Source organism: Mastigoproctus giganteus, chromosome 2 (assembly GCF_048544385.1).
Source record: "Mastigoproctus giganteus isolate SK-2022 chromosome 2, ASM4854438v1, whole genome shotgun sequence".
Lineage (NCBI taxonomy): Eukaryota > Metazoa > Arthropoda > Arachnida > Uropygi > Thelyphonidae > Mastigoproctus > Mastigoproctus giganteus.
Window position 1 is genome coordinate 2,092,566 of NC_143576.1, and position 22,027 is coordinate 2,114,592.

Consider the following 22,027-nt stretch of genomic DNA (forward strand, 5'->3'; position numbering starts at 1 on the left):
TCTTGCCTGACCACTTTGATTGGATACTATGATGCAGTCAAAAGAACCGGATGCAGGGAATAACTTTGATATTATATATTTGGATCTTAGAAAGGCTTTTGATACTGTTGCACATGGAAGACTGCTGCACAAATTGGAGCAGTGTGGCACTGGAGGCAAATTGCTGCTATGGATAAAGGGGTGGTTGAGGGGAAGAAGACAGAGAGTGGTAATCAATGGACACTGCTCATCGTGGACTAATGTTATTCGTGGAGTCCCTCAGGGTTCAGTGTTGGGTCCATTATTGTTTTCTGTATTTATAAATGATATTGATGGTGGTATATCAAGCTTAAAATCATAATGTCCAAGTTTGCAGACGATACAAAGGTTGGCAGGGTTGTCAAGGACACTGCTGACAATATGCTGCTGCAACAGGATCTGGAAAGGTTGAGCAGATGGGCTGAGAGGTGGAAAATGAAGTTTAACATTGACAAATGTAAAGTACTACATATGGGAAACAGCAACCCAAGAGGAACGTATCAACTCTGTGGTACTACACTGACAGTGGTAGAGAATGAATGGGACCTGGGGGTGGTTGTGCAGGCAGATATAAAGTTCTCTGAGCAGTCAGACGGGCTGGAAGAGTAGCTCATGGTGTATTATCAATGATATATAGGAATTTTTCTAGCAGGGATAAGGAGGTGATTATTCTGTTGTATAAGGCAATGGTCAGGCCACACCTAGAGTACTGTATACAGGTTTGGAGGCCTCATTTCAAGAAGGATGTAGAGCTGCTGGAACGAGTACAGAGAAGGGCAACAAGATTAGTGAATGGAACAAAGGAGTGCTCTTACGAAGAAAGGCTTAAGTTTTGCAAATTACAGTGTCTGGAGACTAGGCACCAGCGAGGTGATCTGATAGAGGTGTATAAAGCCTTGAATGGATTGAGCATGCTCAATGCTGATGGAATTCGTCCTCTTGCTCAGAATAATCACCTGAGAGGGCATAAATTAAAATTCAGGAAAGACAGATGTAGGATAGACGTGCGGAAATTTGACTTTAGCCAGCGGGTGGTTGGTTGGTGGAACAGACTTCCATCTCTTGTCGTGGAAGTTGATAGCCTAAATAAGTTTAAGGCTCAGCTGGACAGGTATTTCGAACGAACAGAGGGGTGAAGTGGAAGTGGTTTTTTTTTTTTTTTGGCTGATGTTGCATAAGCTTGCTTTCTTGCATCAAATGCCGCTACTAATGCTAATGCTAATTTAAAAACTGTCTGAGATCACTGTAGTCACCTTTACGGAAGCAAAAAGCCTTTCCTTTACCGCTGTTGGCAATTATATCTTTAAGTAAATTCCACATCAGTACACTGTGATCACTGCCACCTAGTGATTCCTTTATCTGCAAATTCTTAATACACAAATGATCGCTGCTGATAACCAGATCAAGAGTATTTACCCTCTCTGGTTGCCTCTTGAACATGCTGTTGCAGAAAACAATCATCCAATAAATCCACAAAAGTCTTACTAGTGTGTGTGTGTGTGTGTGACCAACCCACAAGTTCCAATCAATATCTGGGAAGTTAAAATCCTCCATTATAAGAAATTCTGATTTACTAGCCCATTCTATTTCTCTGTACAATTGTTAATTGAGTCATTAGGCCTATAACACACTTCTACTCTTATTTTTGCTTTTGCAGTGCTTATGTCACACCAAACTGACTCAACAGTGTACTGTTCATCTATATCAACTGGATGCACTTCTTTTGATTTTATGTTTTTCTTAATTAACAGCATAATACTCCCCCCCTTCCTATCCTGTCTATCCTTTCTGTACACATTTTACTCCCCAAATTCCAATTCTGCATTCCTAATATCTGTCTGACCGAACGTCTTTGCTATCCCAACAATATCCGCCTTTGATGTCTTGACCAACACTTCAAATTCATCAAATTTATTTACTATTTTTCTAGCCTTGGTATACATGCAAGTATACATGCAATTATTCTTATTCTTATGTTTCACGATGACTGCCATTAGTCCCTGAAACACCCAACACCCCTCGCTCCAGGCGGCTGCTCATTCTAATAGAAGTAGTGCAAGAATCCCCTTCACCTCTTCTTGTGGCTACTTTTAAATGTGAATTGGAATATCATCAGTTTAGCTGAAACAAGATGAAGAAATGAATCACTTATAAGTTTATTAAGTGGAAATTTGCTGTACACCAATCGAAACAGTGAAGGTAGTGAAGGTGTACTTGGCTTTCTGGTCCATAAAGATATAAACAACATTTTGGAATTCAAAAGTAAATCACCAAAGGTGTCAAGACCACTACTCAGGATTTCTAAGAGGTACAAGCTATAGGTTATAATGATTTATGCACCAACATCGAGCCATGATGATGAAGAGGTTGGAGAAATGTACACCGAAATTGAGGGTCTTCTAGATGAGCAGAAAACCCACTACACTATCATTATTCGATTTATTGATTTTAATGCTGAGGTTGGAAAGAGACAAAAACAGTGCAGAAATGGGAACTATAGGAAATTTTATAATATCTGAAAGACTTGTGGAATTTGAGGAATTTCAGTAATGAACACTTTTTTCAAGAAAAGGGTGAACAGAAAGTGGACATGGAAGAGCTAGTGAGGAAGATGGATCGGAAATTAGTAACACATACGGCATACCCGATATCTTTCCTGATTAGGTAAAACATGCATTGAAGAAAATGAAGAATCAGAAAGCGCCAGGAGAAAATGAAGTTAATGTACAGTTGTTAAAATTGAGAGGAAGAGACATGACACAGAAACTGGCAAGATTCCTCATAAAATGCATTAGAAAAGGCGTGACTCCTAAGGAGTGGTATAATACAATCATAGTTTTGCTGCATCAGGAAGGAGATAAATCAGGAATTGGATATTATAGACCAACTAGCTTGTTATCCCACATCCTACAAGTTGTTCACAAGGGTCACTACTAACAGATTAGAAAGAATACTTGATGATAATCAACTGAAAAAAGAGCAAGCTGGCTTTAGGACAGGATTCTCAACTATGGATCACCTTCACGTAATATCACAGCTAATGGAGAAAGCAAATGAATATAAATCACCATTTTTGCTTGGCATCTGTGGATTATGAAAAGGCATTTGACTCCATACAGCATAAGGCAATGTTTCGAGCACTGGAAAGACAAGGCATAAATACCCCATATATTATGATTTTGAAGAAAATATATGAGAGTGCTACCTGCTTTATCAGACTAAACAAAGACAGTAGCAAATTTAAAATTGAGAAAGGAGTTCAACAAGGAGACAGAATATCTCCGAAGTTGTTTACTGTTGCCCTTGAGGAAGCTATTAGAAGATTATACTGGTCACAGAAAGCAGTCAATGTGAATGGAGAGTACCTAAACCATTTACGATTTGCAGATGACATTGTGGTCATAAGCCACAATCTCAAAGGATTAGAGGAAAATCTTAAGCAGTTATGCAGAGTTAGTAAGGATTTTGGGCTAAAGATGAATATGACTAAAACAAAAGTAATGATGAACAAGTATGCCACAGAAAGGGATATAATGATTGAAGGAGCTGTAATTGAAAAGGTAGATTCATATACTTATCTGGGACAAGTCATTAGCTGTCATAATAATAAATGGCTGGAAGTCAGGAAGAGAAGAATAAATTTTGGATGGATAGCATTCAGAAAATATAGTCACATACTGGGGAGCAATATCCCAATTTGTCTGAAATGTAAAATAATGAACCAATGTATACTCCCCACAATGACTTATGGAAGTGAAACTTGGGCACTCACCAAAAGAATGGAAGAGACGCTAAGAACTACACAGTGAAGAATGGAACGAATTATATTAGGAATCAGACTGTTAAATAAGAAGAGAAACACGTGGATTAGGCAGCAAACTCAAGTAAAGGACATTCTTATCAAAACTAAAGAGCTAAAATGGCTTTGGGCAGGACACATAGTTCGAAGACATGATGACAGATGGACTAAGAAAATAACAGAATGGTACCCAAGAGGAGCTAGAAGAAGACCTGGAAGACAACAACCAAGATGGACAGATGAAATTCACGAGTTCGTGGGTAGTAAGTGGATGATCAACGCATAAAACAGAAGGAACTGGAAAGTTGCTGTAGAGCCCTTCATCCTGCAGTGAATTGAAAATGGCTGATGATGATGATCAAAGGTTGCCACTGTTCTACCAGTCTAGTTACACATTTAACTAAAGACAGCAAATAATATATACATATTCTTCAAAATATTTTTTATTTCAGTAGCTTGCATCAATTGAAATTTTTTCATTCTATATTTCCTTTTAACAATTCTTTCTAGATAGCAGCAACTGTAAACCAAATGTTCATTCTTTTTCACAATGAAGCATGCAGTTCTCTTTTCAGCACACAAATTTATAAAACAACAAGGACAGCCTATTACCACCAAGTGCTCAATCTTTTTTTTAATACCCTTGCTACTCCTGTTTTTAGGCAAAACATAACAGGTGCATTGCCAACACAAGTTCCAGACAGTTTTTTGAAGGAATTCCAGATGGTTTCAGGATGGTGCAGGGCTTATGGGGTAGAATTTTTCTTAACCTGGTCTGTACTTATTAACAGGAGAGATTGCTTCTACAGCAGGGATTCTCAATGGGGGCAATATTGCCTTCAAGGGAGTGAAAATTTGTTTTTGGGGAGGCAAAAAAGTCATGGGTATTACAATGGTCTGTGGCCCTGAAGTTCAACCCTGACGACATCTTATTCCTTATGATTAAAGAGGCCTGTGTGCTCTGCATTCATTATTATTATTGTGGATTATTGCGCAATCAATCTCAACCACAAAAAAATTTCTGCCCTTTTAGCATTGTTTATTGTAAACCAATGTGTGCTGGCCAATTTACCAACTTCAGGTCAGCACACGTGCACAGCCATCTTCTTGCCACTGCACAAACCTTGTTAACCCGTGCCTGGACGCACTCTAGTTCTGTAGATGAGAGGTGCACCAATATTGCTAAAGTCAAGGCAGATCTTGCGAGGGGTGGCTATCCCACCTGTACCCTTGACAGGTGTGACCTACAGACACATGACCATGTAGCAACCAAAAGGAACATCCAAGGTAATGACTCAACTGCAAGCACCTTTATCCCATACTATCCAAACCTATCACAACATGTTGGCGCCTCCGTAGCCAGGTGGGCAGGAGCAGCAGTGCGTAGCACATGCCTCTTGATTAGACTGGGGTTCGAGCCCATGCCCACCAAATACGGAGGATGCAGAAAGGTCAGGGAATGACCACCGCATATCCCCGGAGCAATATGGCTTTAGTTGCTAATGCTCCTAAAAACCAAACAACAACACAACAGGTTTCTAGGATCCTAAAATCACATGGGATAAAATACGTACAATTCCCAGGCAGAAAGTTATGATCCCTCATCTCTAAAGTGAAAACACCGGTTCCCATCTTACTACAAAGTGGTGTAGCCTACCGCATCTCTTGCCGTGACTGTACTAGCTGCTACATTGGAGAAACTGGGAGACGGCTCGGAAAATGTCTTTCAGAACACGAAAGAGCCATCCGCTAAGCGGACATAGAACATTCAGCCATTGCCGAACAATTCTGGTCAACCCACCACGACATTGACCACAGCACGATGTCGTGATTGTAGATAGGTCCCGCCACTACCGGCGACGCACCTGGTTGGAGTCATTGAATATCACATGCTCTAATACCTCAGTTAATAGGAGCAGTGGATGTCGTGTCCACCCTATCGTTGAAGCAACCATTTTGATGAATGGCAAAAGTTGGCAACGTTCACATGTGCCACAGCCACAGGCTTCAACATCCAACAATTAAACATCATATCACGCAGTTCATATACATGACTGGCAGTACCGCCCTCATGTTCTACACTCTTAACTGTCAGTTTGACTGATGAAGGTTAACAAACCAACCGAAAGCTTTTGTATGTATTTAATTTAATATACGTGTGTTTTTCCAATTAGTATTAAACTTGTCATTATTTATTCTGTCTCCATTTCCCTCTGTGTCACATAATAATAATCTTATTCCTTAATATTAATTTCTCTCATAACTTTTCTTTTCCTCTGAGACAACTGATTTTTCACATATAGGTATATTACATTAGGAGGGAGTGAGAAATTTTGATAAAAGAAAGATAGTAGGCATTCGATTTGATTCAAGCACCTTTGCTTTTCATAGGCATTAAATGCCTAAGTGCTTTCAGAGGTCATGTCTCCACAATCCTTGGCGATTGCGCCTTTCTGGAAGCGTGGCAGCATAGTGGGTTATTTATTTATTCTTTTGTTTCATTGGTCAATATATGAGGCATGGATGGGATGAGGAAATGTTTCAGTCTATTTTTTCTACTTTCTAAGTGACAATTAGTATTGATTTATTGTTTCCTTGTGGAAGTTTATTTTTGATCCACAGTGCTTTTGTGAGTTACAGGGCTATGAGAGTTAAATAAAATTAATTTATATTTTATTATTTAATTCTTTGTAGTTATTCAGACCAACATCAGTCATGCCAAGTGCTGAAAAGAAAAAGTGCCGAATGAATATCTAGCTTATAGTTTTATTGAAAGCCCATTCGACTTAAACTCAAGTAAAGGACATTCTTATCAAAACTTCAGAAGAGTCTCAGTGTCTCAGAAAACTTCATATCTGAAGTTATCTGAGCAGTGAAGACAGGCTTCAAGATTAGCTCATGGTGTCTTGTCAATGATATACAGGAATTTTTCAGGCAGGGATAAGGGGATGATTATCCCCTTGTATAAGGCAATGGTGAGGCCACACCTTGAGTACTGTATACAGGTCTGGAGGCCTCATTTTCGGAAGGATGTAGAGCTGCTGGAATGAGTATAGAGAAGGGCAACAAGATTAGTGAATGGAAGAAATGGTTGCTCTTACGAATAAAGGCTTAAGTTGTGCAAATAACAGTGTCTGGAGATTAGGCCCCTGTGAGGTGATCTGATTGAGGTATATAAGGCCTTGAATGGTTTGAGAAAGCTCAATGCTGATGGGATTCTTACTCTTGCCCACATTAATCACTTGAGGGGACATAAATTCAAATTGAGGAAAGACAGTAGTAGAATATATGTGCGGAAATTTGCCTTTAGCCAACGGATGGTTGATAGTTGGAACAAACTTCCATCATCGTGGTTGAAGTTATCAGCTTAAATAAATTCAAGGCAGAACTAGACAAACATTTGGAGCGAATGGATGGGTGAAATAGGAAGGGTTTTTTTTTTTTGGCTGATGCTGTATAAGCTTGCTTTCTTGCATCATATGCCTCTACTAATGCTAATGGCCAATGTTGTTCTCTGTAGATTATATTCCAGCTGGTATTGAGTGCAAGCTGCTTTTGATTTGATGATTTTTTTTTTATTTTTTTATTACGAAAAGTCACCACAATGAGATCTGAGAAACTTTGGCTACTACCATTGACAGTAATCAAAAGTGGACCATTTCTGAGAACCAATACTTCCTATTCTTTCCCTATCAATATAATTTCACTGACAATGCCTGTTGTTTTCGTTCTTCCACAAACATATTTTTTGGCCATTATCTTCTTCCTTATTAGGGTAACATACTTCTGAACAATGTACCTTCCTCTGTGTTGTGCACAACTCAGAGGAAGATAATCTTCAAAGAAAAAAGATATAAATAAACATTTGACATATTATTATTATTATTATTAGCTATATGGTGGAAGGAAACCTGAGGCTTATGCAGCACCAGCCAAAAAAAAATTCCCAGTTACCCTGAAAGAGAGAGATGTTGTTGTTGTTATTTGGTTTTTAGGAGCATTAGCAACTAAGGCCATATTGCTTCAGGGATATGCGGTGGTCATTCCCTGACCTTTCAGCCTCCTCCGTATTTGGTGGATCACGGGCTCGAACCCCGGTCTAATCAAGAAGCATGTGCTGTGCACTGCTGCTCCTGCCCAGAGAGAGAGAGAGAGAGAGAGAGAGAGAGAGAGAGAGAGAAGTAGAAGGAAACCACCAAGAAAGAGAAGAATGATGATATCCAGCTCAGGACCCTGGGTGTGCCAAGCCCATACTCACCAGATGTGAGCCCCTGGTGTGATATCACTGTCATCATGCAATGCAATATTTATTTTTGCATTACTCTCTGTGCACTGCACTGTAGTGTATACTGTCCTTATACTTATTTCTTTGAAAATTTCCTGCTGCTATTTGAAATAAAAAAATCACAGCTACATGAAATTTTTTTTTTTTTTTTTTGGTAGTTATTGGCGCATCGGCTTCTGTAGCCATAATGCACCTCCCAAGGTTTTTTCAGTACTTTGATCCAAGCCCGAGGCGGGATTCGAACCCGCGACCTTTGGGTTGCCAGGTAGGCACTTTGCCCACCCATCTAGCCTGGTCGGCTACATAAAATACAATACAAGAAGAAACATGTCACCCTTTTCAGATTTTACAATACACAGAGAATCTTGTTTATATGTTTATTAAACTTTACAATGTATTACTCTGGCATCTTATTGAAAGACACTGTTAATTAGATTCACATTACACAAGTACTAGAAATTTATAACATAGAACAGGGCTATGATCACATATTTCTATTTCTGTTTTGCAATGTAGGCAAGCACAGTACCCTTGATGGTTAATTCATTTAGGAAGAAAGCAGAAAGTCACAAAATATTTTTAAAAAAATAATTTTATGTAGTTTCATTATTTTTTTATTTTTTGTAAAAAGAATAAGATATAGAAAATCTAAGTTTTTGCAAAAAAAAAAGGGGGGGGGGGTGGACCTTTTATCTCCAACTCTATTATGATGGTGAGATAAATACAGATCAAATTGAGTAAAAAAGATATTCTCTGTCATATATCTGGAGAGTTAGCAGCTCTGCAACATGCATGTGCATCATTAACACATAATGAGAACAGTCTAAAGAGAAATATGACCTATCCAAACTTATTTAGTTCTGTTTTTTCCAAAATTTAATTTAAAGGACCACCCATTTCTAAGGAAATGATAACACTTGCTATCAAAAATACTAATTCATGTAAATACTCTTACTAGAAAATGTCCAAATGTGTTCTTAAGTTGTGCCTAATCTTTTTTATATATGAATATCAGGTTATAATTCAGATTATAACCTGATATTCAGACTCCTTTTCAGAAAATAGTTAAACCAATCTACAAATGCTATTTTAGAAACAATTCCAGTATTCTTTAGTTCTCTAAAATAGTTTATACCAATGAGTATGTATTGCTGATTCCAAGATCTTTGTTGTGATCTTAAACAAAACCTGCCAGCATTCTTGAATGTCTTGCAATGTTCAAAGAGTTCAATTCACAAACTGATCATTTTGAAAGAAAAAAACTAAAATTGTGATACTTAAAGGTTACTTTTCTTGTTATATGAAAAAAAAAAAAAAAAAAATTTGTAAATGTTTCACAATAGGTGGTCTATTAAACTTTTCAGTTCAAAATGGCTCAGTAATCATCTACTATTAGATGACTAGCTTTTACTCATCATGTCACTCATCTTAAAGAAAAAAGATTAACAACATTATCAGGATAACTGCTTGATAATTAATTGCATTCCTGGAATGAGGGGTTGAAAACAATGCCTTAAATCTACTGTTTCCCACTGTTTTTGTTCCCTTATTTGCTAGGTCTTATTGCTTGGTTCTCCTGAGCTAATTTATTATGCACTGTTCTCCTGAGCTAATTTATTATGCATCTATCTGGACAGTGCTCAACAGTTAACAGTGTTTAAAATTGCTGTGGACTGTCACACAGTTTTCTCTACAGCCATGTTGGTCAATGTCAGAGGATGGATCTTGAACGTCAAGATCTATCCTCTTTTAGAACTTGAACGTCATCTATGTCACGATTTCTTATTGTCTTCAATGTGGCAATCTGACCAATACTTTGTGTATTGATATTGACTTTGCTGCTAACATTAAATCAGAAAAGACAAGGATTAAAAATCATCTCCTAACTATAGTAACAAAGATGGAATGATTGTTTCTGGTGTCATCAAAAATCTTTTATACCTAATTGCCATTTGTATCTAAACCTACCTTCCTTTTGCTTCAATCTAGCTTTTACCCAACTCTTATTTTCATGAGTCTTTCAACCAAAAACTTTTTTGAAAGAGGCTTCAATAACAGACAAACACTTATCATTGCAGTGACCTTGAAAATGATCTCATGTTCTCTTTGACTGTCACTTATATCCTCCTGAAAAATCATTCCTTTCTTGGAGTGAGAGTGCAGTAGCACACGCCCTCTGAGGGGAAACCATGGTTCAAGTCCGTGACTGCTAAATACGATTAATGATTATAGTCTGAGGGGAAACCATGGTTCAAGTCTGTGACTGCTAAATACGATTAATGATTATAGTTAGGATTTAATGTAAATTTCTCTGACCTGGTGGTTGTGCCGGAGTATAAACAAGGACAAGACTTTCTATCCTTCAACCTACAAGACCTCACCTTTAAAGCTTTCCTTTTAGAACTTAAAGCTTTCCTTTCAGAACTCTTGTGGCCCATCCCTTTCTTGATGGTGCTTTTGGCAAAAGGGAGTCTCCGTAGCCAGGTGGGAAGGAGCAGCAGTGCGTAGTACACGCTTCTTGATTAGACCGGGGTTCGAGCCCGTCACCACCAAATACGGAGGATGTGGAAAGGTCAGGGAATGACCACCCCATATCCCGGAGCAATATGGCCTTAGTTGCTAATGCTCCTAAAAAAAAATAACAATAACAAATAACAATAGCTTTTGGCAAGTTCTCTTATTGATAGTACAGAACCATTTGCCCCTTTGGCAGCTTGCTTTAAGGGATATGATTTTTTATTTTTATTTATTTATTTTTGATTATTTATTTATTTTATTTTAATGTTTATTTTCTGTTGGCACTTTCAGCATGCATATCATTCCAAAAATATGGGATTGCAACATGCCAACATAGTACTACAGTACACAACACATTACACCTAACATGACTAGATTTGTTGATTTCTGTATCATCAACATCATCAAAGAAACTAGGCAAATATGAGTACTTCTCAGAATGGCCATGATTAGATCAGATAATATTAGGTAGACAGATTTTTTATTATTGTTATGAAAGATAAACTGTAAGTACATTTTCAAGGCATAATAATCTATTTATATTCTACATAAAAGATAAAATATTTCAAACTCTGGAGAAACACCTCTACTTTGGAAAATTAAGATAAGTTTCTTGGATGTTCATATATGACTTTTGTCAAGGTATAAAAGGATGCTTGACATTTAATCAGTTTCTTCATAAGTTCGCATGCTGAATGTATGGACTTTTCCATGATAGTGAAGAAGTGACTGTGTGGTTCCATTCTCGACTGAGATGAATGAATTTGAATTCTGAAGTTTAAGCAGAATTCTGCTCTGTAGCTTCCTTCATAGACTCCACATGAGGTATTTTGCTGATCTGTCAAGAGAAGGCATGTTGTCCCTGCTTCTTGGGTGTTTCAAGTAAAAGTTGTAAATGTTGGCCTTCACAACAATGATAAGAAGTTGTGCATGTGGTGTGTGTGTGTGTGTGTGTGTGTGTGTGTGTGTGTGTGTGTGTGTGTGTGTGTGTGTGTGTGTGTGTGTGTGTGTGTGTGAGAGAGAACTGTTTATCCAGAGTGAAACAGGTATCATCTGAGCATAGGCATGGCTGCAGGTGAGCTTTGCAACATTCAAGGCACACCTGATCATTGTTGTCAACACGTCAGGTAAGTATGTCCCAGAGTGGCACAAAAGAGGCAGTGATTTTTGGCAAACAATTCAAACCAGTGTGGCTTGACTGGGGTTGGTAAGGTGTTGTGCCACAGTCTCCACCGGATGCCTGCATTCAATTTAGCACATTCCATCCTGTACGGAAAGTTCCACCTAAACATACAGATGTCCTTTCTGTATATTCTGTATTTGCCATATTCAAATTCAGCATCCTCTACGTCAGGCACCATGTTTCTGATATTTGTAAAATATTTCCATTTTATTATTGAAACAGTCCTTCATAGTTTATTTACTATGCTCCTAGTATTAGTGTGTAAGCAAATATATGAGTGCCTGTTTTTATACAGTCCATATAACTGCTTAACCCATGAGGATCCACTGCAGACCTTATAATCCCTACAACCACCTTGCTTTCTGCTACTGCACATCTGAACTGAAGCAGTGAAAGAATCAATTTCACCTCTTATGGCTGTTACTAAACTATTAATCCATGCATCCACCTGAACCAGCAATTTTCCAACCCACCTAATATTGATTTGATAGCATGAACAAATATTCATGCACTCCCTTCTATTTTAGGGGGATCCCATCCCATTCCTTTTGATAAATTTTTTTGGTCAAGTTCTGATCAGATACCTCAAACATGAAGAGATAACAGAGGAGAAAAAAAAAAAAAAAAAAAAAACAGACATTACCTGACCACAAAGCCATTTTTCAGTTAACAGAGACTTCTGTATTTGTACAAATTTCTTTTTGTAAATAAACAATTTAACAGGTTCCACCAAATAAAGATTTCTAAATTCTACTCCCCATGGAGCCTGAAACAGTAGCATAACCATGCCTCCATAACTCAATACAGGCACACAGATATTAATTCAAATGGCCATTAATTACAATAAATCTAATTTACGCCATTTTATATTTTGCTTTTAAACTTAGAATTTACTTTGTATATATGCACAAACACATCATTTTAAAAAGGTTTCAATTTAAAAACCTACCATACAAGTAGGCCTCCACTGGCCTGTATGATAACCTCAGTCCTCCTGGGTGCACTTCTAACAACTCTTGTAAGCTTAGCCAGAATTTGCCCCCATTCTTTCTGAAAAGTAACTTTTCAAAAAGTTTGGTATGTGACAATTCAGTGTATCACATACAGACTAGAAATTAAGAAAATCCTGAGCTAGTCTTAAAGAAGACTGTTTTGGTTGCAATCAAATCAAGTTCCATTCCAGAGGTGTTCAGAAGAGTTGAGATGTGGGATCTGAGCTGGTCAGTCCAACTTTGTGATATCACTGTGCACAAGCTACTGAGAGGGTCGTTTCCATAATACTGTGGCAATGTAGGTGATACATAACTGTCCAAAATGTCCAGGAATTGTGTGAAACTATGAAGTTGTTGACTTCGTAGTTTCACACAATACCACCAACAAACCAAATTCTAAACCAGATGAATCAGTCTCATATCATCAGACCACCTGCACCAAACTTCGCGGTTGAGAAGACTTTCTAGGCAGTCGCAACACCCAAACAAGTCTACTGTAATGAAACATTATGTAGATTCATAGCACCCTCTGCTACCGTTCTTTATTCCACACATAAACATCAGGAACGATACTATCCTAAAACCCTGCTTCACATTTGTACCCGTGATGAGCCTAATATTGCAGTCACCATATTTGGTTTATGTTCAATCCAAGTGAACCCAAGGCTAAGTGGCTCTGCATGGATGGTTAATGTACAAACACATGTTCATTTTGGGCCTGCTTGTGATGTTTTCTGCAGATGTCATGACACAAACCATATAGAGGCATAAACCTCTCTGTATGGTTTGTTGAAAGTGTCCATGATTTTGTCCCAACCTTCATTTTGTTTAGGTATTACTTATTTGTTGTTTGGTTTGTAGAAGCATTAGCAACTAAGGCCATATTGCTCCTGGGATATGCGTTGGTCATTCCCTGACCTTTCCGCATCCTCCATATTTGGTGGGCACGGGCTCAAACCCAGGTCTAATCAAGAAGCGTGTGCTACGCACTGCTGCTCCTTCCAACCTGCCTATGGAGGCGATTGTATTACTATGGTCTTTCATCTTTAAATAAGATCTGTCAGTGCATTTTGGGAAGTTCAGACAAGTCAAAGTTGCACAGGTTACGGATGTGGCATCTGCCCACCATCCCACATGGAAAGTCTGTAAGTTCTGATCCAGGAACCATATTGGAGTCTAACGTACTGCTGCTGCACAGCTAGATCTATAAGGTTTATATCGGTATGCCTGAGAATAAAATACCACAGATGAAATGCGACCATCTTGTACAGTATAAAATATCTGTACAAGCAGGGAAGTGTCTAAAGACTTCTGGTCATACGGTGTAACATTTCATAAAAATATAATAACACAAATCATATTTTATGGAAAGACTTAATTTATTATTTATATTTACTTTATAAAAATTCTAATTATTCTTTATATTCTTAAAGAAATATATTTTTGCATTAAAGTTTGCAACTCCTGACTAACTGAAATAAAGTTTTTATTAGAAATATGGAAAATTTTTGCTCGTCTTATGTGTTTTATTCATTATTAAAAGACCAGAATTTTGCAACATTGTTTAAATCACCACTGTGAAGAGTTGAAATATTAGAATGTTTTAATATTAAGATGTCAATATTAAAAAACATCCAAAATATATCAGAAAAACAAAATGTTTAAAAATATAAAATAACGAAAATTAGAGCTACTCACATTTAATATTTTTATCTAATACATTATCCAATATTGGATCAATATACTCATCTACATCTTGAAACAAAACAGGACGTCCATATTTAATAGCTAACTCCAAGTGCTTCAGAAAATCAGGGTCATTAAGTGATAAAACCTGAAATATGAAAAAAGTTGATTTTTATGTGTGTGTGTGTGTGTGTGTGTGTGTGTGTGTGTGTGTGTGTGTGTGTGTGTGTGTGTGTGTGTGTGAGAGAGAGAGAGAGAGAGAGAGAGAGAGAGAGAGAGAGAGAGAGAGAGAGAGAGAGAGAGAGGGTCGGTTTAAGGATGGAATAGGCCTCAGGCCATATTTAAATTTGAGGCCCCTTTAATATATATATACACACACGGTTGTTAAAATTAAAGTATCCCTATTTAGAGGGCTCTGTAGCAAGTTCTAAGGCTCATACTGAAGAGAAATTTGGACAACAGGTAAAATAAAGAATGCGCTCGCCATTTATTGGGGAAAAAAATTTGTTACAAAATTTGTCACTATATGGCGCTGTGGCAATACAAATCACTTGAAAAGTGCTACAATTGTTCAATGTATCCTCCATTTTGGTCAACAACAGTTTCAATTTGAAGAATAGCATTTTCTACAGCAGATCGTAACATGGCAATTGGAATAGCCAGCACATGACGTCTAATATTTCAACTCTTCAGATCTGCCAGAGTTTGACATCCTTCCCAATACACCTGGTTCTTCAAAAAATCCCCCACAACCAGAAGTCACATGGGTGAAGTCTGGTGATCGGGGTGGCCAAGATGTCTGGAAACAATGGTCGATGACCCATTCATCTGTAAAGTGGTGCCTTAGCAATCTTTGAACATAATGGTGGATGTGGGGTGGCACACCATCTTGCATGAATATGGTATCATGAAGGCCCAATCATGAATGTGGCCATAAATTCACACCATACTGTCAATTTTTGGAGAATGCAACAGGACTTCTTGGATAACTCAAGGGTTTTCTGTTGCCCAAATGTGACAGTTGTGCATATTCACTTGTCCATTTAAGAAGTGGGCTTCATCACTCCATAGGATGTTCCACAGCCAAGTGATATCCACTGTCATTTGCGTCAGAAACTGAAGTGCATATGTGAAATGAATATCTGCATCACCATGCTTTAGCTGCTGTAGCATGTGCATCTTGTAAGGATTGTACGGCAACACCTGACGCATTACTAGCATTACAGTGGAATATGGCATGTCCACTTCATGAGAAACAGCTGGCACACTTGTGCTACCACATGGATAATGACGATAAATCTACAACAGCCATAGCTACATCTTCAACACGAGAGGAGTCCACACGTTTTCAACCTCTACCTGGTTGAATACCAAGATGTTCTATCGCTTAAAATTTCGCAATAATTTTGCGGACAGCACAGTCATAGGTCAACAAGGGCCTTATGCACTTCTGACGCTGGAATTCTCTGATAGTCACAGCTGCATTGTTGCTGTTCTGATAGTACAGCTTCTCTAATAGCGCCTTTTCCTGCAACATTGTTGGCATTGCTGCTGTAGTGCAGGCAAACATCTATGATTCTGAAGAGACTGCTTTGCTTTTATACAGTACAGTAGAGCTGAGTAGTGGCTCTGGGGCAATAACTTACGATTATGCAAATAAAGTTACTATATAAAAAAGTGGCATAAGCAACAGATACCCAAAGATTGGGAAACAGGAATAGTAATCAATTTACACAAAAGGCTCCAGAAATAACCCTTACAACTACAGAGGGATAACACTGCTGTCAACTGCTGCAAAGCAATACTCTAATATACCAAAGAATAAACTTAATAAATACAGTGAACAATTCTTAGAAGGCAGAAGCACAATAGATGCCATTTTCTCACTACAACAAATTTTGGAGAAAAGAAGAGAATTCAATCTACCAACATTTCTGCTGTTTATAAATGCTGTTTGTAAATAAGATAGTTACGTGCCATACATTGACAAATTTTGTAACTACTTTTGTTTTTCCGATAAATGGCGAGCGTATTCTTTATTGTTTCTGTTGTCCAAATTTCTCTTCAGTATGAACCTTAGAACTTGCTCCAGAGCCCTCTACATAGGGATACTTTCTTCTTCTTCTTCTTCTTTGGTCCTTAGCTGGCAGCTGGGGGAGGCAGTTGGCCACGCAACCAGTATGCTGCTGTAGGTGCCGCAGGGTTTCGGACTTGCTCTGTGATGTTCTTCCATACCTTACGATCCATGGCGTCAGTCCTGGCCTGGTTAAGGTCAAGATGTTGGCTCTTCAAGTCATTTTCCACTTGCTTGGCCCACGTTTACCTAGGCGTGGTCCGTTGGATGCTCCATTGGGTGGGTCGTTGTCTCCAAAGGAGTGTGGATGGTATTCTGTTCGTGCCCATTCTACATACGTGGCCAAACCATCTAAGCCTTCGCTTCTGGATTTGGTCAGCAATGGTTGGTTGCTGTTGGCATCTGGCGCGGATGGTATCATTAGTGATGCGGTTGCGAAGAGAGATGCCCAAGATCTGCCGCAGGCATCGCATTTGGAATACCTCAAGTTTGTTCAAATCTAACTTGAGACAAATCCATGTTTCCGATCTGTAAAGAAGAATGGGCAGGATCAAAGTCCGGAAGAGTCGGATTTTAGTCTTTGTGGAAATGTTGGTCCTCTTCCACAGACACCATTTGAGCGAGGCGAACGCAGTGGCCGCCTGTCCAATTCTGCTGTGGATTTCCATGGTGGATGCAACTTTCTTCTCCTGGACCAGCGACCCAAGGTATTTAAAGTCCTGCACTTGCTCGATCTGGACGCCTTCGAGATAGATGGTGGCTTGCGACCCATCTGTTGTCAGAGCCTTTGTCTTACCAGCATTGATCTTCAAACCGTATGGCCCGGCAATGCGGGCAATGTCGTAGAGGATGTCTGTGGCTTCACCGTCGTTACCGGCAAGGATAGCACTATCATCAGCAAACATCAGGTCAGTCACATAGTGATCCTTGTCATATTGTATGCCCTGTCTGTTTCTGAATGCTTGCCTCATAATGGCGTCGACCACGATGTTGAAAAGCAACGGGGAGGCTACATCCCCTTGGCAGACTCCAGTTTGGATGGTAAATTCCTCAGATAAATCGTTCTGGATGCGCACCTGGCTGGTTAAACCGTTGTATGCAGTTTGGAGGAGTGTGATGACTTTTCGAGGTACATGTTCAACCTCTAGTAGTTTCCATAAGGCAGGCCGGTGGACACAGTCGAAAGCAGACTTAAAGTCAATGAAAACAATGACGGTTCGCTGTCCACACCGGATCTTCTCCTCCATCAGCTGACGAATGGCAAAGATTTGATCACAGCATCCTCGCCCGGGTCTAAATCCTGCCTGTTCTTCTCGCGATGTTTTTGCAGTCTGGACTGGATGATCTTCATAAAGACCTTTCCGATGATGGAAAGGAGGCTGATGCCACGGTAGTTCTTGCAGTCCCGGTTATCACCTTTCTTGTGGATCGGTACGATAATGGCTTTCCTCCATGTTAGCGGAATTTGTTCAATGCACCAGATGGTTTTGAGGAGTGAGTGTAGTCGGCGAAGCAGTACATCTCCCCCGGCTTTGATCGCTTCTGTGGTGACTTGGTCCACTCCTGGTGCCCTGCCATTCTTCAGGGATTGTATGGCTGCTTTCACTTCTTCTACTGTAGGCTCAACATCGACCATGGAGACCTCAGGGGGGTCAATCGAGAGTGCTGTTGCTGGCAGTCCCTGAGGTGGGTCGTGATTATACAAAGCTTTGAAGAATTCACTCCACCGTTGCAGGCGTTCGGATGGTGATCGCACGAAGGTCCCATCAGCATTCTTGATGTTGTCACTAGTCAATTTGGTCTTTCCACTCAGACATCTGAGGGTGCGGTAGAGAGTGCGGTACTCATTCTTGGATGCCGCCACTTCAAGATCGTCTGCCACTTGGTTCCAGTATGCTTCTCTTTCTGCTGTCATTCTTTGTCGGACTTCTCGGTTTAGCTGCCGGTACCGTTCAAAGTCGACCAACTTTGCCTGTTTTCGTTTGTCCACGAGGTCGAGGCACTCGTCTGATATCCATGGTTGCGTTCGAAGTTGGGCAGGTAGACATAGGGGCTTGGCACATTCCAGGATGGCATCAGAGATCTGCTTTTCTTCTTCATTTATATCCTCGGGCACGGCCAGCATCTCAAAGCGGTTGGATAGGGCGATCTGATATGCCTGTTTGTTGGCAGCATTCATTAGCTGCCTCCAGTCCAGCTTGGCTGATCGAGATGATCTTTTTGCATGCCGTAATTTGAGCTGCACCTTAGCCCGGATGAGGTAGTGATCAGATCCGCAATCAGGTCCCCTCATGGCACGAACGTCCATGAGTGATGAGCGAAATTTGCCATTGATCAAAATGTAGTCCAGGATTGCTGAGTCCTTGCCAGATGGATTTTGCCATGTAAGTTGATGTTTTTGAGGGTGCTGGAAATGGCTGTTTCCAATGATCAGGTTGTTAGATGCGGCAAAGGACAACAAACGTAGTCCGTTGTCATTGATCTTCCCATGGCCAAACTTGCCCATTGTTGTTTCCCAACCAGATCTGTCCACGCCAATGTGGGCATTAAAGTCCCCTGCGAGGATGATCACTTCTGTCTGCAGAATTGAATCCAGCGTATGTTGGAGCTGGTTGTAGAAGTCATTCTTGGTCGGGTCCAGGCTAGTCTCAGTTGGCGCATAGGCGGAGATAATATGGGTCTTGATGGTGCCCTTGACAGTAAGAACTGCCAGGCGGTCCGATATTGGTTGGAAGGCGATCACACTACTGGTGGCCTGAGCATCGACCAAAAAGCCCACTCCTGCTTCTCGTTTCTCACCACCAGAGTAGAATAGCATAACCGCTTCGTTAGGTGCTGGTGGTTGGATGATCATCGTTCCAGACCCGGTGAGCCTTAATTCGGATAATGCCGCGATTGATATCTTGCACCTAAGTAGTTCTTGGGCAATGATTTCCTTTTGTCCAACGTGGTGCCCCGTTCGAACATTCCATTCGCCAATGTTAATTGTCCTTTTCGGTGTAGTAAGCTTATTGCTGTGGCCAGTGATCCACTTCACACCAGCACCCTGGGTCCCCAGTGCTGGCACATCGGCTACCCCGGATGCGGTAACATTGTTATAAAGGGATACTTTAATTTTAACAACCCTGTATATATCACACACATACATATAAATACAAATACTACATAGATTTTTAAATTTATATATTATATTATATTGTTTTATTCATCCATACCTTGATATATATTTCTCTGTCATTCATAAAAATTATTATTATTATTATTAGAAATTTTTATTGCTACTTTAGAAAATATTTACACTGAAAATGAGGTCCCTCTTTGGGTGAGGCCACCGGCCATGGTTGGTTTGGCCGTAGCGTCAATGCAGCCCCGAAGGAAAGGCAAAGAGGCAGAAGGCAGAATGAAAATAACCATTATTTAAAAAGCATAAAAATTTTAATGTTACTATATAAAAAAGTGGCATAAGCAACAGATACCCAAAGATTGGGAAACAGGAATAGTAATCAATTTACACAAAAAGGCTCCAGAAATAACCCTAACAACTACAGAGGGATAACACTGCTGTCAACTGCTGCAAAACTATACTCTAATATACCAAAGAATAAACTTAATAAATACAGTGAACAATTCTTAGAAGGGAGAAGCACAATAGATGCCATTTTCTCACTACAACAAATTTTGGAGAAAAGAAGAGAATTCAATCTACCAACATTTCTGCTGTTTATTGATTATGAAAAAGCATATGACAATGTAAACAAGGAAAAACTTTGGCACATTCTACATGAAGAAAATATCCCAACCCAACTCCAGAAAGTGATCCAAAGCCTATATAAAAACTCAAAAGTCTGTATAAAATATTCTAATGGCCAACTATAAGACCCAATTAACAACAATAAAGGAGTCAAACAAGGATTATACAGGGTGTCTCAAAAATATTGGGAGGTAGGTAACATCTAAAGGAATGTGAATCGCATAGGAACCCATAACCGGAAACGTCACCGTAAGTCGGTAGATGGTGCTGTTCATCAGTTTGCGAGAGGGAAATTTCTGGTTTACTCATTCAAGCAGTAGTCGCCACATGAAGAGCATGCATCAATATACAAACTGTGAGCTTACAGACATGCACCTAGTGTATGGATTAGCAGAGGGCAATGGACGAGCTGCTCAACGAATTTATGGAGAACGCTTCCTAGACAGACATGTACGACCACCGTTTGTTTGCAAGTGTGCATCAAAATTTGTGCGATTATGGGTCATTTAGAGGTAACAGGAGTAGTGTGGGGAGACCACGTTCGATGCAAACTCCTGCCATGGAAGAAAGTGTGTTGAATGCCGAATAATCCTTCTACCAGCACACGTGCCGCTGCCTCTGCCTTAGGAGTGTCTCGTTGCAGTGTACAATGTGTCTGGCATGACGATTCCTTACACCCCTTTCATCTCCAAAGGGTTCAGTTACTGCTCCCCCAAAATCATCCTGCACGTGTGGCTTTTGCGCAGTGGTTTCTCCAAGAAAGTGTTCAAGACTTGAATTTTACAGCCGATGTTTTGTTCACGGATGAGGCTTATTTCACTCGGGAAGGCTTATTCAATCAGCACAATGATAAAGTGTGGACTCACGACAACCCACACGGTGTGTGCCCCCATGTGGCACAACATCACTTCGCAATAAATGTGTGGGCAGGTATGGTTGGTTACTTCTTAGTCGGCCCATACCTGTTACCATCCCGCACGAACTCCGCTAAATATCGGATCTTTCTTGAACAAGTTCTATCAGGGTTACTTGACGATGTTCCAGCAAATGAGAGACGCAACATTTGGTTTCAACATGATGGGGCACCTGCCCATTATGGAAGGTGACCATTTGAACAGGTATTTTGGGCGTCGATGGATTGGCTGTGGTGGACCCGTTGCCTGGCCCCCAGACTCACCTGATTTATCGAGCCTTGATTTCTTTCTGAGGGGGGCCCTCAAATCTATCGAGTATGAATCGCCTGTGGAGATGGAAATGGATCTCGTGGCGAGACTTGTCTGCGCTGCTACTACTACTGTCAAAGAAACTCCAGGTCTGTTCAACCGTGTCCGTCAATCCATGCTGCGTCGGTGTCACGCATGCATCGCATCACATGGTGGAACCTTCGAGCATCTGTTGTAACATCATGAAATGCATCCATCTCGTACTCCATTGTTAATATTATGTCAAATAAATGTTTGCCACTAATTACTGTCTTGTGTCATTTCTGTTTCTTGTGCCTCTGCTACTACTTTCCTATGATGTTTGCGGTTATGGGTTCTATGCGATTTACGTTCCTTTAGATGTTACCTACCTCCACTAAACGTTTGTACCAATATTTTTGAGACAACCAGTATAATTACCATCAGGGGTAAAGGAAAGGGTTTTTGCTTCCATAAAGATGACTACGGTGGTCTCAGACAATTTTTTAATTCTGTACAGTGGGACCAACCAATGATGTAA

The 22,027-nt window shown here is 39.9% G+C and overlaps 1 protein-coding gene across 1 annotated transcript in view; it reads right to left on the reverse strand.

Annotated features, from left to right (window-relative positions):
* The window catches only part of Dhc98D (Dynein heavy chain at 89D), a 971,787-nt gene that overhangs the window by 283,247 nt on the left and 666,513 nt on the right, over positions 1–22,027 (reverse strand). The window contains exon 42 of the mRNA XM_090387912.1: positions 14,493–14,628. Within this exon, the coding sequence (XP_090244038.1) occupies positions 14,493–14,628 (136 nt within the window). The remainder of the gene's footprint in view (positions 1–14,492; positions 14,629–22,027) is intronic.